This window comes from Pocillopora damicornis, chromosome 7 (genome assembly GCF_964200805.1).
Source record: "Pocillopora damicornis chromosome 7, jaPocDami1.2, whole genome shotgun sequence".
NCBI lineage: Eukaryota > Metazoa > Cnidaria > Anthozoa > Scleractinia > Pocilloporidae > Pocillopora > Pocillopora damicornis.
In genome coordinates, this window is record NC_142676.1 from 607,970 (window position 1) to 621,444 (window position 13,475).

The following is a 13,475-nucleotide window of genomic DNA, read 5'->3' on the forward strand; positions in this document are numbered from 1 at the left end:
TACTTCGACTTATTGTGCTGATCAAGACCAACGCAGAGATTGTTATTGTATGACCCGAGTCTCCTTACTCGCACCATGATGATTTGTTCTAAAAATATGTTTGCTTTGCGTTCACGGCTCATGGTGAGAGATTCGATCCAGGCTCAAAACAAAAGTAACAGAGTTTGACTCTTGATGCCGCAACATGTTTTGCAGTAACATACCTTAGCACTTTTTGACGCTGTCTGAGTAAAACGATAAAGTGCTTATCTTATTGACAAAAGGCTGCTATCGATCACAAAATAGATGTCGTGATTCTCTTACAAAACAGTACAGGGCGCGGTTGAAGATGCTTCCGGTGAGAATTTGATCGAAATAGCATATCTCTTTCACAATGATCTGACAATGTTTAGCCGAAGATATAGTTTCTTCGAACGTCTTAACATAATTGAACACAGCTTGTCTCGTCTAAAACCGTACTAACACATGAGTGATGGGTGTATTTGTACGCTTTCGAGTCCTACTCTATCTTTTGGTGTCCTTTGTTTTACATCAAACCTCTTCTGAGACATTTACAAGCGCCCGGACTTCATTTCTTCAACTGAAAAGGTGGAATATGTCCGACTCGCGGTGTCTTCGATTTCGCTTCAAAACGTTTCTCCCAGATGCGCTTCTGCTGTACATGGATGATGAAGGAAATACGAATTTCTTACGACTTGAACTGATTCGAGGAAAGCTACGACTTACATGCAGCTACGGATCTCGATTCGGGCCGATGGCAGACGAAACCCGCGGCGAAAATTTAAACGATTTAGCCTGGCATAGAGTGTTAGTGGAAAGGAATAGGGACAACACAACAATATACTTAGACAATCTGCCGAAATTGGCCGTCGAGAGCCGAGAGAAGAAAGGACTAATCGTGAAAAGCCCGATGTATTTTGGTGGTTTTCCACCCAACCTCGGAGCAAATAGAGTCACACAGCCTTCAGTTCTTCTTCTGAACAGATTCATCGGATGCATAATGGATACAGGGTTTCTAGAATCTTCGTCTGAACAAGGAAACAAGATAACTAAAACCAGCGTGGAATATTCAGATGAAGTAATCCCAGGCTGTACTGATATGTGTGAAAGAAATAACACATGCCTCAATAATGGGACATGTCTGAACAGATTCATTACAACTGCCTGCGACTGCACCACGACTGGCTTCAGAGGGGACACTTGTGAACGAGGTAAGCAAGCTTTTTTTGTCGGAAAAGGGAATGTTTTAGAGAAAAGCCTTGAAAATTTAGCTTCCCTTCCCTTCCCGTTGTTGTACTGATTCCTTAATGATATCAGTGATTTACTTCGTCTTGAAGGGTATATTTTTACTTTCTTCTTCTCGAATGTGTCATGTCCTACTGGGAGATGCATGCGAAAACATGTTGACATTTCTTGAATGAGGTTATCTCTGAGAAAATAAACTCCATTGCCAAAAAACATCATTAAATCATAAATTTTTTCGTTTTAAAATCCTTCTCGCCATAAACTGAAAGTAAGAGATGTATAGTGCAAACATCATACGTTTATTTGTAAACAATACTCATGTGAAATGCGGAATTTTTACCGTGACAGAGTCAGCGGGGATGGAATATGTGTCAGGAAAGCTTAGCCGGGTGATTGATAATAGGGTCACATACTAATCCAAGTATCATATCTCCTAAATGTTCCATTACAACAGCAACAAATTGTGTATTCTTTGTCAATCATTATTTTCAATTCACCATACTCTGTCTTTCATGGCAATTACCCGATTAGATTTGAAGAAATGAGGTTATCGGAAGCCGCTGATATGATGGAAATTTTATTTGGCTGTAATTAAAATTATTTTTTAGGCTAGGTCACACGATTAAATGTCTAGACTAAAGAAGATTGCTTAACCATCTGTGTTTTCAATCCTGCATAACAAGCTTTTTTTTTCTTTAATTATGATTTTATTTACGAATATTTCAGGCGATCGAGGACTAGCAGGTCAGTCACGCGCGCGGAAGGCGGGCGGGAGAGCAAAACCACAACCTTCTCACTCTCTCTGTCGCGCGCGTCGCTCGCACTCCGCGCGTTCAGTTGTCAAAACTCTTAACAACGCGTTCAATGCGCTTAGGTGTGTATTTTGAGAAACGATAAAGGCGACAAAGTGTGTGTTGATTTTGGAAGTAATGCGTCACACCTAACACTGTTCAGAGTATCTAAGCTCGTGTTCGTTGCGTACACAAGAAAAAGTAGTGTGAGGCTTTCAACCATTTATCAAGTCATAAGCTGTTTTTCTGATCCTTATCAATATCACAGAAGCCGGAAAAAAGTTTTATAAACAAACTGGTTAACAAGATAAATAAAATAATAAGAAAAATACTCAAGTATCAGTAAAACACTTCTGTGAGATACCGCTGAAAACTTCCAGACTCGAGCCTTCCTCTTATCGACGTAAAAGTCAGAACCTTGATAACAAGTCTCGTAGTCCTTGTTTAGTAGCTAAATTTTAAAAGAGAAGAGGGTGAAAGATGTGTAGGATCAGTATGATTTTGTTTTTTCTATTTTGGAAGAAAATGACCTTTTTTCCTTCCTCTAATGTGCCCTTCCTGTCATCGCATAATATGAAATATTCAGATGCCGATGTGAAGCCCACTCACATAAACACAAGAGAATCGGTCAAACAAGAGTTAATCTTCTACATTTCTCTAAAGCAGACGACGAATCATATTTCGTAACTCAAAGGAAAACAATGATTAACTATTGTACTGATATATAATATCAAGTCACTAAGATGTTTCCATCATATTTTCAGCACTTCCGGTCATTGGTCTCAGCCAATTAGATCACTTAATTTTCAAGCGTTCCAATAAATCCGTCTCTTCAAAGCACGATCGAATCACGCTGAGATTCAAGACAGCCAATCAGAATGGATCACTCCTGGAAAGCGGGCGCGGGGCGAGAGACTATTTAGTGATCGCGCTGAGCAATGGTTACATTCTGATACGATGGAACCTTGGATCGGGTGAAATGTACCTGCATGCGCGTGACAAACCGTGCAGTGACAATAACTGGCACTCGGTTGATATACGAAGAAATCGGGGCCGAATTAACGTGACAATAGACGGCGTTTTTCACGTTTCTCAGAGTTTCCCTGGAAACTACCAATCATTTGATTTGGAAGAAGGCGAAGGAGATGTGTATGTGGGAGGAATGGTTATCAATGGCTTTGCTACGCATCGTCGTCCGTCAAGCTTTCCTTTTGAGGGGTGCCTTCAGGAAATCAGTTTCAATGGTGTGGATATCATCCAAGGTTTTCTCGACACGAAAGACAATTTTATCAGCCAAGGAAGTCTTAGATTGACTTGTGACATCCCAAAGCGACCGATTCCAACAACTACGGCAATAACACCACTCGTTACGATGGATACAACAAAATCTACATCAATAGCAAATAAAGTGCAACGTCCAACCTCATATACGACCCCACGAAAAATGATTGTGACTGACAAAAATCAACGTCTCTCAACCTCAAAAATCAACTCCAAATATTCAGAATTACCCTGCGCAGATGATGAAGACGATTGTAACCCTGAAGATTCTGGTTCGGGAGGGAGCGGCTATTCCGGAGATAATTATGTTAGCCCCGGATCAGAGAATGAGTCCACCGCGAAAGGTAAACATATCATCTCAGGCACAGGAGCCAATACAAGCGAAAATAAGTCGATTAAAAGCAAGGAAACAGGCGGGGAAAGTATAGGCGAGTCGGACAGTTCTCTAACGCCTTGCCGGGGGGATGATGAAGACGCCTGTGAAAATGCAAATGAGTCTGGACAGGGCTCAGCTGAGCCAGGCTCAGCTGCCGGCAGCATAACCACCCCTCGTCCCAGGACTTTTCCTAATGGCAACAGCGAAGTTAATGTTGAAGTGAAGGAAAGAGCCATCGTAAAGGAAAACAGCAGCAAAAAATGGACGCTCATAGCGGGGATAATCGTGGTAGGAACAGTTCTTGTTGCATTTTGCATCTTCGCAATTTGTTGGCTTTGGAAAAACAAGAAAAACCCCGAGTGGACAGGGGTGTACCAAGTCAATGGCAGCCGAGAAAGATGTCTGGCAGCTGAAGCAACAGACGTATGATGGCCTAATTGATCACCTGATGATCATGGAGCATCCGTGGACAAATCAGAGAACAGTCGTGTCTACTTCTTAGCTGTTGTTGCTTCGTGAGTCACGCTACCCAGTTGAATGTCACGAAACACGTTTTCGCAAGAAGGCCTGATACTCTGTGCTTGTTTGGCCAAGCAACCTCTCCTCCAGAGCGAAAAATGTAACGTGACTTTCAATGGACGATTTCAAGAGGAAAAACATTATCTGACTTAATGAATTAATAATTTAGATTACCATCTGATAGCTTAAAAGAAAAGAAAAAGAAAAAAGGAGCAAAAGAAAAACAAAAATTTGAGCAACATAACAAATTCCACCTACATCAGCTTTCTTCACATAGTATTCTAGCAAAGTTCATTTAGTCAGATGTTGTTTCCACCGAACAAATATAATTCTAAATTTTAAAAAAATACGTCTGTTTGACTGGGGCATCTGCTGAGACCCAAATCATAACAAACTTCTGTATGAAAAAAATTTCAGACTCTCAGTAATATTGTATGGAATTCTTAGCTCACTATGAATCACAGTGCGTATAGTAAGTAAGAGGTTAAATTACATCATAAGAGGAAAAACAATTATGCCAAAAGGAAGAGCAATTTGGACTCTCCGTCTCTTATAGTTAATTACGGACTCTTAAATACCCCTAAAAAAAATAGTCCATGAGACCGTAAGTAAATGATTCCGAGATATGATATCATTGTATCAATTATAATGTTAAATTTTTGCGCAGTCACGACCTAAACAGCAATTCTCCGCACGGTCTGATATACAATTGTTTATAATTTTAGCCTCTAAGGTTCGTTAGTAAAATCAAACAATATCCCTAATAAGTTGGTATGTTTCTTCCGATCATCATTCCGCTCGAAGATGTGGTGATATTGTAAAGAGTCATTTCATTTTGGTTACTGACGGGAGTAAAAGGACCAAAAGAATTATACAAACTAGATTCAACTTAAAATAGTTAAAGGGTCTTTTCAATTCGAACCATATAATCCTGAACCATTACTTTACCTTGTTGGAGAAGTATCAGTTAGGTATATATTATTCAACATATAAGCTGAGTATAGAGTAGAAGTTACGTCTTAGTCGAGAGATGTTTTTTCCAATGTGGCAGTTAGGTAACAACTGAGCATGACCGCGTTTATGTAATGTTTAGAGACATGTTACAATTAGACAGTGCTACTGATTCAAGTTCAGGTTTCTTTCACTGCACTGAGATATCTTCTTCACCTTTCAGTAAGAATAAGAATAAAGTCCTTTCTTAAATGGTTTGGTTCGATGTCCAACTCTAACAGACCTGAGAGAAATCGAAAAAAATAGAACCAAGCTCTTTGTTAATCCAGGTGAACTCTCTGATCGCGCTCTCGCTCAAATATACACCAGTGACTTGAGATAGACTCCTTGCTTTGACCCTTTCAAAGGTGAACTGTTCTGAAAACGCTTCGTTTCTGATGACTGATTTGGAAACCGTAAAAACTTTCAGCCGGATGAGCCTGACATTAGGAGATTTTGGCTGAAATAGTGGCTCATGTAACGATGCTGATTTGCAATTAATACCGATTAACAAGAATACGGCTTCTACTTTCTCCTCAATGTTATTGTGGAATGTTGCAGTGTTGGGAAAAGTTTCGGGATTCTTTTTCCTCCGATGGGCTTTGATGTGTTATATGCTAATCTTTTTCTGGTCTGGATTCATCTATGCGAAAGACCTTTAATTCGATTTTGATATTACATAATCCCTTAACATAATTTGGAAAAAAATTGAAGAGACAAATTTATTAGCATGGGAAGGACTACAATATGCCACACGGTCTGTACATAAATAACATCCTGCACAGATGATCACCTATTTTTGGTTGTGTAACCTTTCCGATGATTTAAGACCAGATCTTTGACACTTCAAACAAAAAATTAAAAGACTACAAAGCGTTGTCTATTGGTAAAAAGACAATTTTCTAATAATTCTTCAGTTATTAAACGTGCGATTCATTTAAATAAAGATTAATGTAAAATAAAAGCTTAGCTATTATCTCACAAAGAGGCCTGGCTTGGTGACAGCACTTTTTTTAAGTGTGAACTATAAACCTTAATTAATTCAGTTTCTTTTTACTTGAAGTTTTTCGGGAAGGACCTACACTAACGTTATCCCAAGTCTTTTGGTTATCAGAAATTATCACTTTCCCATGACGACCGAGAAAGGGTCACATGCGGCCCCCCCCCCCCCCTCCCTTCACCTAAGCAATACCCTTACTACGATGATACTGTTAGAAGTAAAACTCTGACACTCGTTGTTTGGTTGTCTCTTTCTTTATTCACTCTTACTACTCAAGGCATTACAACGGGGACTAGCTCTGATCTCACTAGGTAAGTGTGGGTCACCGCTTATGCAGGTGACACTTACTGAGCTGTCAATCTCTAACCTTCGTCATGCTTTTACACTTAACTAGCGAATCACGCTAAACTACGCAGAGCGGAGTTCGCATACTAAGTAGATACCTTCGCTATGTTTCCCCTTCACAAAACGACTTTCTACCTTAAATTTCTTAGTCTTACGGTCAAGGTCGTGAGAAACAAAAACAAGATTGACAATATAAAAATTATAATAAACTTACTAACAGAATTAAAATCATACTTGAAAAGATATCTTAAGAGAAAATAGCCCTTGAAGACTTTCACATAACGGCAGAATTAACAGAAAATTCGGAGAAAAAAGGGCGTACCCAGGGAACCGCCACTAAAAGAGCTACGTGCTAGCCGTAGGAGTTATCTAATTACAAATTCTGTGCGGGAGATGAAAAGAACTACGTGTTTACACCTTAAGGCACCTCTAAGAAAAAGAGGTGTCGAGTCATTTTCCTAGTAATTAATCATCTTTTTACAACACAATGGAAATATATCGATATCTAGCCACAAACCGCAGTTTAGGCAAAAACATCTGTCTCCATGTCAAATTCACGATCATAATAAGGAAAAGGTAACCAAAATCTACCTGTAAGATTCCAAAAGGAATAAAGAAATGACCAACCGGCTTATTACAATGTTTACTGAATGGCTTATGCTAATATATTATTTCCATTCATTTTCCAACACCAATATAGGAAACCCTTACAATGTTTTTGGTTTAGATACATTTCTATTTTTATCGTTTAAGAATACGCTTGTTTAATTAACCTTTACCCCCCAAGATCTCATTAGTAATTCTCCTTACTGTCTGTCATATAATTCTTGCAATGTTAGTTCGGAGCATTTGGTATTGGATCCACCAATAATCCCCTAATTAATATTTTTCTTTGTTCTCATCACTTGTCTGCTTGATATTGTATTGACATTGCAAGGAGAAATTATGTCTTGGTCAGCCACGGGAGTTAAAGGGTTACTGTGCTGTAGATTAAACTAACTCCTATGAAACGAACTGAATAATCATGTCATGAACTAAATAAGCGTAAAAATTCCCTAGGATGAAATATTGTGAACAAAGCACAAAGTGAAACTATGCGGTTACTTCGAGGTATTTCCTCCTCACAAATCACCTAACACATTTTACCTAACAGAGCATATATTACTACAACTCCCCCTGTAGATAAACAAAAATACTTATTGTCCTGAAGTGATTGTCTGAATAGCAAATTGCTAAAAGAGAGGTCAACTAAATGAAAAAATATTCAAATTTCCAAGTGGTTTCCAAAACTTCCTAACATAACTTATTGGTACGTTATAAAGTATGTTTAAAAGAGTCCTGTGATTACTATGCTCCTTCTTCTAAGCTCTGAACTTAATGGCGCCATATATTCACAGACCTACATTGAACCTATATGTTGTTATAAGAACAGCAACCAGAGACACATGATAGACAGATAGAGTCTGGTTGTCCTAAGTGAGCTTTTTCAAATTCAAGGGGATCTTTACCCGGCAGTGTCAAAATCCAATTTTCAAACGTTTTGTTAGTGTAACAGTTGGTCAAGAGAATATATTTTCTTTGTTCGGTCCCCTCCTCATCTGCAGTTTTCCAAGTCTTGTTCTCAGTTTGGATTCTATTTCCTTATTTTGAGTCATGACAGTTTAATCCTCCTTGTGACTCATAAACATGACAACATACGCTGACATGAGAAGAGCATGGGATGATAAAATGTGCCAGAGGTCATGGGCGTCAAAAAAATTCAAAATTATGCACTCTTGGTTATAATCTCTTGATTTTTCAGGAGAAAGCGTTTTATCTGTTGTTGCTTTTTCAGCAAAAATCCAACCAGCCACACACCACAAAATAACCATAAGCACGATATAAGCAACTTGAATACAAACGTTGCACGCACTTTCTTCGCATTTTGCCCATTTGATTTTCTTCCAGTTGCACAAAGCATTGCCGATAATAGCAATAGCGCCTTCTAGAATACAGATAATCAAGAAAGCTTGAGGAATATTGCTTGAAGAAACCCAACATACAATGAATGGTAAAACAAAACTAACACAAAACCAAATACACTTACAGAGATTTTCTTTTATGTAACTTCTTGAACAACTAAAATCTGGGAATAGTTTCCAACCCGTCCAGAAGGTAATGAAAATCCACCAAATTACAACAAAAGTAAAAAAAGCCGGAGCGTTAACTAGCTCAGTTTCTGAATGACTCAGTGTGCCAAAATAGTTAAAAATGTACAGTGGTACAAGGAAGTAAAGGAAGAAATTGGCTGCGTCAACAAATCCCCTTTCTCCCGAATTCTCTTTCATTTCGATTCCATTGTACAACAAAACAGCGATCAATCCTGCAATGACGAACATAAACCCTGTATCAAACTGAAACGTCAGCTTAGTTGGACAGAGATGATAAACAAGGGAAAAACAACCTTCAAAAAATAAAGCCCAGGCAAAAGCATAACCCATGGAAAACGCATACTGTGGTGGGAGATCATTACTATTTCTATAACGAGAAAATAGTTTTGCCTCCATATACATCACAGAGATAGCTAGAATTAGGCCATGAATCATATATGTTAAGTTACTAATCATTAAATTGAATGGAATATCATCATACTTGCTGACTCTGTAACAAAAGTCATTGTAATAACAAGTGTCTCTGTCTCCTTCTTGTATCATAAGATGCCAGTTGGCGAAAACAAACTGGCCTGCACCAATCATCAACACAAAGCCAGCAACACCAGTTATGTATGAGTATGTTTTGGGACCACGTTTGAACCAGCTCCAAACAACTTTACAGCATTCTTCCATTCCCCCTTCTTGCGAGATCGAAAAGCTGCAAATGCCGCAGCACACCACCAAGGCACCACAGACTACTGACAACACGACCAAGAAAAATATAGGCCAAAAGTAGGAATAATTAAATGATCTTTTCAAAGTTAATGTCACAGTCTTAGTCGCCTTATCTGGTGTCTCACCTGTCGCATTCTTAATTGCAATTCCAATAAACCAGCTTGAGGTGGAATCAGTCAGTGGTGGAATAGAAACTCTTGACAAAGTAATCCGTCCCTTTTTAGCAAAAGACAGGCGAATCGACTCTCCCTTATAGTCAACAACGTCAATGTTCTCATTGACATCCTTGCAGTCACGTGATACTTTTAGGTAAGCTGGTACGTCGTCAGATTCAGAAGTGACAGTGACGTCAAGCTGCATACCTGAGATGTCTTCCGTTGGGATGAACTGAAACACTTTGAATGATTCATATAGACCTAAATCGAAAGTCAGTGGTTTATTGAGCACTATTTTCACAACAGAACTTTCTACCTGCACTCTAAAGGCAAGGTTTGGTGTTCCTGAGAGTACCAGATGTTTTTCTTGATCTTTGTTATTGTGGTCACGTGACGGACATATGATGAGAGAACTCCAATCCCCTTTCGATTTCCATACATCCAAGTTGCCCAGTAATTGGGGTTTATCTGTTCCATATACTGATGCATGCAAAAATCCTGTTGGAGGGAATATAAATCCTCAATTTTTGTTACGTGAAGATTTAAACCTTGGTTGATTTACAGTCAAATATACCAGTAACTGCTTAGGATTTTTTCAAATTCTGATGTCAATCGAAGATGGTCCTTTGGCATAATTGCCACTTGTCAAGAATTTCTATGTTTGTGATTTCACTAACATCAGTTTATTCAGTTTGAGCTAAAATAAGAGCAAATAAATTTAAACGGTTTGTTGAGTGTAAAAACGTTTCTTTTACCTGAAACGGAATGAAATTAAACAATAGCTGTTCAATGGCCGAAATTTTAACCAATAGTCGTGAAAGCCATCACCCCTTCGAGACCCTCTTGTTTGCACTTGGTTTTGGGAAATTGATAGCCCAGCTCGTGGCACCTTTAAAAGTAGTGAAACAGCAACAGACCAATTTACAGTTTTTTATTCAGCTAAAAACCTTTGATTTGGAGTGAGGCTGAAGTTGCCCTTGTTGTGGTAGAGACCAGTATCTAGTTAGCATGATAACAAAGTAATTTACATTTGAAAAGCAGCACGGTTTGTATCATAACAAGGTCATCCTTAGCCTCACCTCTGTTGACAGGCTTGGCAACCAATCACGCAACTGGAAAAATGGATAACTCCTAAGAGATAGAGATAATTACGCATGTATGCTGGAATGGCACATTCGAGTGCTGAGGAAAAAAAGTTTTTTCCTTTTGACAAGATGTCCTAGGAAATTTTTCCCTTTTAATTGCTGCATAGCGTGACAAACTCACGGATTTTTCCACAAAGAAAGCGATTTTAGCACCTCAGTCGCTTTATGAATTTTTAAACAGGGCAGATCATAAATCTAGAATGGAAACTTTGCGTTGAAAAAAGGGACCTTAAATAACTGCACTGCCGATAACTGTGACAAAGAGGAGCCAGATATTTGATAAGGAACGCATCACAGTAGGAATGATCAAAGGTTCGTAAAATACCCTCCACTCGTGATTACTTGCCGTTCAGCTTTCAGATGCAAAATGTTTCTATCTTCCCGAAAAATTGTTCCTGTATCACCTACAAGCGCAAACAAAACCGGTCTAATCTATTCCTGATATCTGTCTAAACAAAGACGACGAGACAACTTAGGGTATTTTTCAACAATGAACTGGGATTCCAGTTGAAATTGCTGACTGATTCGAAAGCTGTTGCACGAAAAGTATGCATTCAACCCGAACTACCTCGATCAAATCGAACTTCTTCCATCTAACCCCAACTGCCAGGATCGTTTCCCGGAAACAGATTTTCCATTTATTGCTGTTCCATAAGCTGTATGGGTGAATACTCTTCATCGAAAGATTTTCTCATTGAATCCTTCTTTTGGTGTGTGCGCCCGTATATTCTTTGGTCGGAGTTGATACGATTACAGAGTACGAATAATATCTTAGTACTATGTCAAAACCGATGATTATGCTAACTCAGTATGTAGTTCTATTGACACTATACGGATAAGGGATTGCAAAGTTCGTAATCAAAACAGAGCGTTGCCAAGGCGTAATGGCATTCTACTTAAGTAAACATTCTCTCGTTCAGACGGGTTTCTAAAAAAATTTTGAAATACCACTTTCATCTTTCAATCAGAAACGTTCTACAAGCCGACCAGCCGTGAAGCTAATTTTCATGAGAGAAACTTACAGATAAAACACATGACTAATAAAATATCTGTTTGGGATAGCCTTGGCATCGAAAGTAGGCGTGCATCCTTTCGATCGCGTGAGATGGCTTCCACGTAAACCCATAGCGCATTTTTCACAACTTTTACTTGAACTACGAGTTTTGCAGAATTCATGTCCTAAGATGGTAAACCTTTCTTCATCAAATCTATATTCTTCACAATACATCATAACTCGGGATTATAAAGTGAAACTAATGTCAAAAATCTACTAGCAGTTGGCCTATTTCTGTCGCGAAAAAAGCATATGTTGCTTAAAACGAAGAAAATTTACCCAATATGTCAAAAGAAAGAAGATATATGCGCTTACCATTCGATTCGCTGTTCAAAATTTTGGCTTTCACCTGCAAGAAGCGTTTTTGATGGCTTGATCCACTTGTCTTCACGACACATAAGTGGCTCTGATATTTGGAAGCTGCAAGTCTGCCTGTAACCATGGCAGACATTGTAAGATTGCTTGCTAAGTCCTCTGCCTTTCCGAAAGAGCAATCGACAGTTAACTGGTTTGCTTGTGTTACGAAGGGCCAGAGGTAGACAGGGAACAGCAAGAGTACTGGAAGAAGTGTAACAGCAACGACCATGTTGAGACTTCAGATAACTCCCTTTTAATCTTTAATTTCCGCGTGCCTTCTGTGTAATTCAATAGGGATGTCTAATCTTATCGGGTCTCATGTCGCGAGTGTGGTATCCAAACAAGGAAATTTAATATCCACAAAATTACAAGACAGCCTACGACATCTAACCTATCATCACAAGCCCCCTATTTTTATATCGTCTCGACATTAGCATACGTAATTACATTTACAACTATTTGACAAGTACATGACATTTTCACAAGTACGCCACACCTTGACAGCTATGCTACAGCGGGTGCTGCGAGACACAGCTTTCAAAAATCATATGAAATAATTTAAAGAAAAAAAAAAAGAATAAAAGTTTTAGATAAAAACAGTTTTAAAAAAATCTATTTTTAATCAAATTTCTTTCGCCTAACGACTCCATATTACCATTTTCTACCTGTAAGAAAAATCCGTCGTCGAAACGTCACTCAAAAAATTCCACCACTCATTTCTATTTCCAAAAAAATTTTAAAAAAACGGAATAATAAAACCAACCCTAGTTTGATTTAAATTTCGTCAAAAAATATCTTCTACAAAATAAAAGCATTCTATATACTTTGTCCATATCCTGTCATATATCTTTGCCAAGCTGTTAACTGATTTTTCACATAAAAGAACTGTTCATCACACCACATCTCGCTCGAAGCCTGGACCCTTGTTTCCCACCTTTTGCGCCTACTGTTTCCCTGCTCAGCGATCTGATCCTCTTTCTTTAATGCAACCTGGCCTTGTATTGTAACCTTAGCAGTGGTTGGGTCGCCTTCTTTGATCGTAAATATTTCTTTTCTGATACTATCATAGATGCGGTTCGTGTCTTTCAGATGAAAACATCCAAAGTCAGTGGTAAATGACAGCTTGTATTCATCTGACAGCTGACATGTCTCCAGCGTCCTACATAAAAAGGAAACATCTTTCATGGGCACAATATTACTTTCATGACAACATAATGAAAGCGTCGAAGATCAGATTATAGGAAGGAGAAGTTCCACCGTACAGGGAAACTATTCCACAGGGAAACTACTCCACAAGGAAACTACTCCACAGGGAAACTACTCCACAGGGAAACTACTCCACAGGGAATA

At 38.7% G+C, this 13,475-nt stretch overlaps 2 protein-coding genes across 3 annotated transcripts; one reads left to right on the top strand and one right to left on the bottom strand.

The window, feature by feature from the left end:
• Positions 1-314: 314 nt before the first annotated feature.
• Positions 315-5,418, top strand: LOC113686919 (neurexin-1). Its single transcript, XM_027204603.2, has 2 exons — positions 315-1,211; positions 2,801-5,418. Exons 1-2 carry the CDS (start codon positions 473-475, stop codon positions 4,120-4,122), a joined length of 2,061 nt encoding a protein of 686 aa, XP_027060404.2. The 5' UTR covers positions 315-472; the 3' UTR covers positions 4,123-5,418.
• Positions 5,419-6,440: 1,022 nt separating this feature from the next.
• Positions 6,441-13,284, bottom strand: LOC113686918 (uncharacterized). Of its 2 annotated transcripts, XM_089211706.1 has the most exons (3): positions 12,084-12,513; positions 9,540-10,067; positions 6,441-8,909 (listed from the first exon to the last, which is right to left on the bottom strand). In XM_089211706.1, exons 1-3 carry the CDS (start codon positions 12,352-12,354, stop codon positions 8,209-8,211), a joined length of 1,500 nt encoding a protein of 499 aa, XP_089067832.1. In that variant the 5' UTR covers positions 12,355-12,513; the 3' UTR covers positions 6,441-8,208. The 2 variants fall into 2 exon arrangements, with proteins under 2 accessions (XP_089067832.1, XP_027060403.2); XM_027204602.2 differs by having other exon boundaries at positions 6,441-10,067; positions 12,084-13,284.
• Between the last annotated feature and the right edge of the window lie 191 nt (positions 13,285-13,475).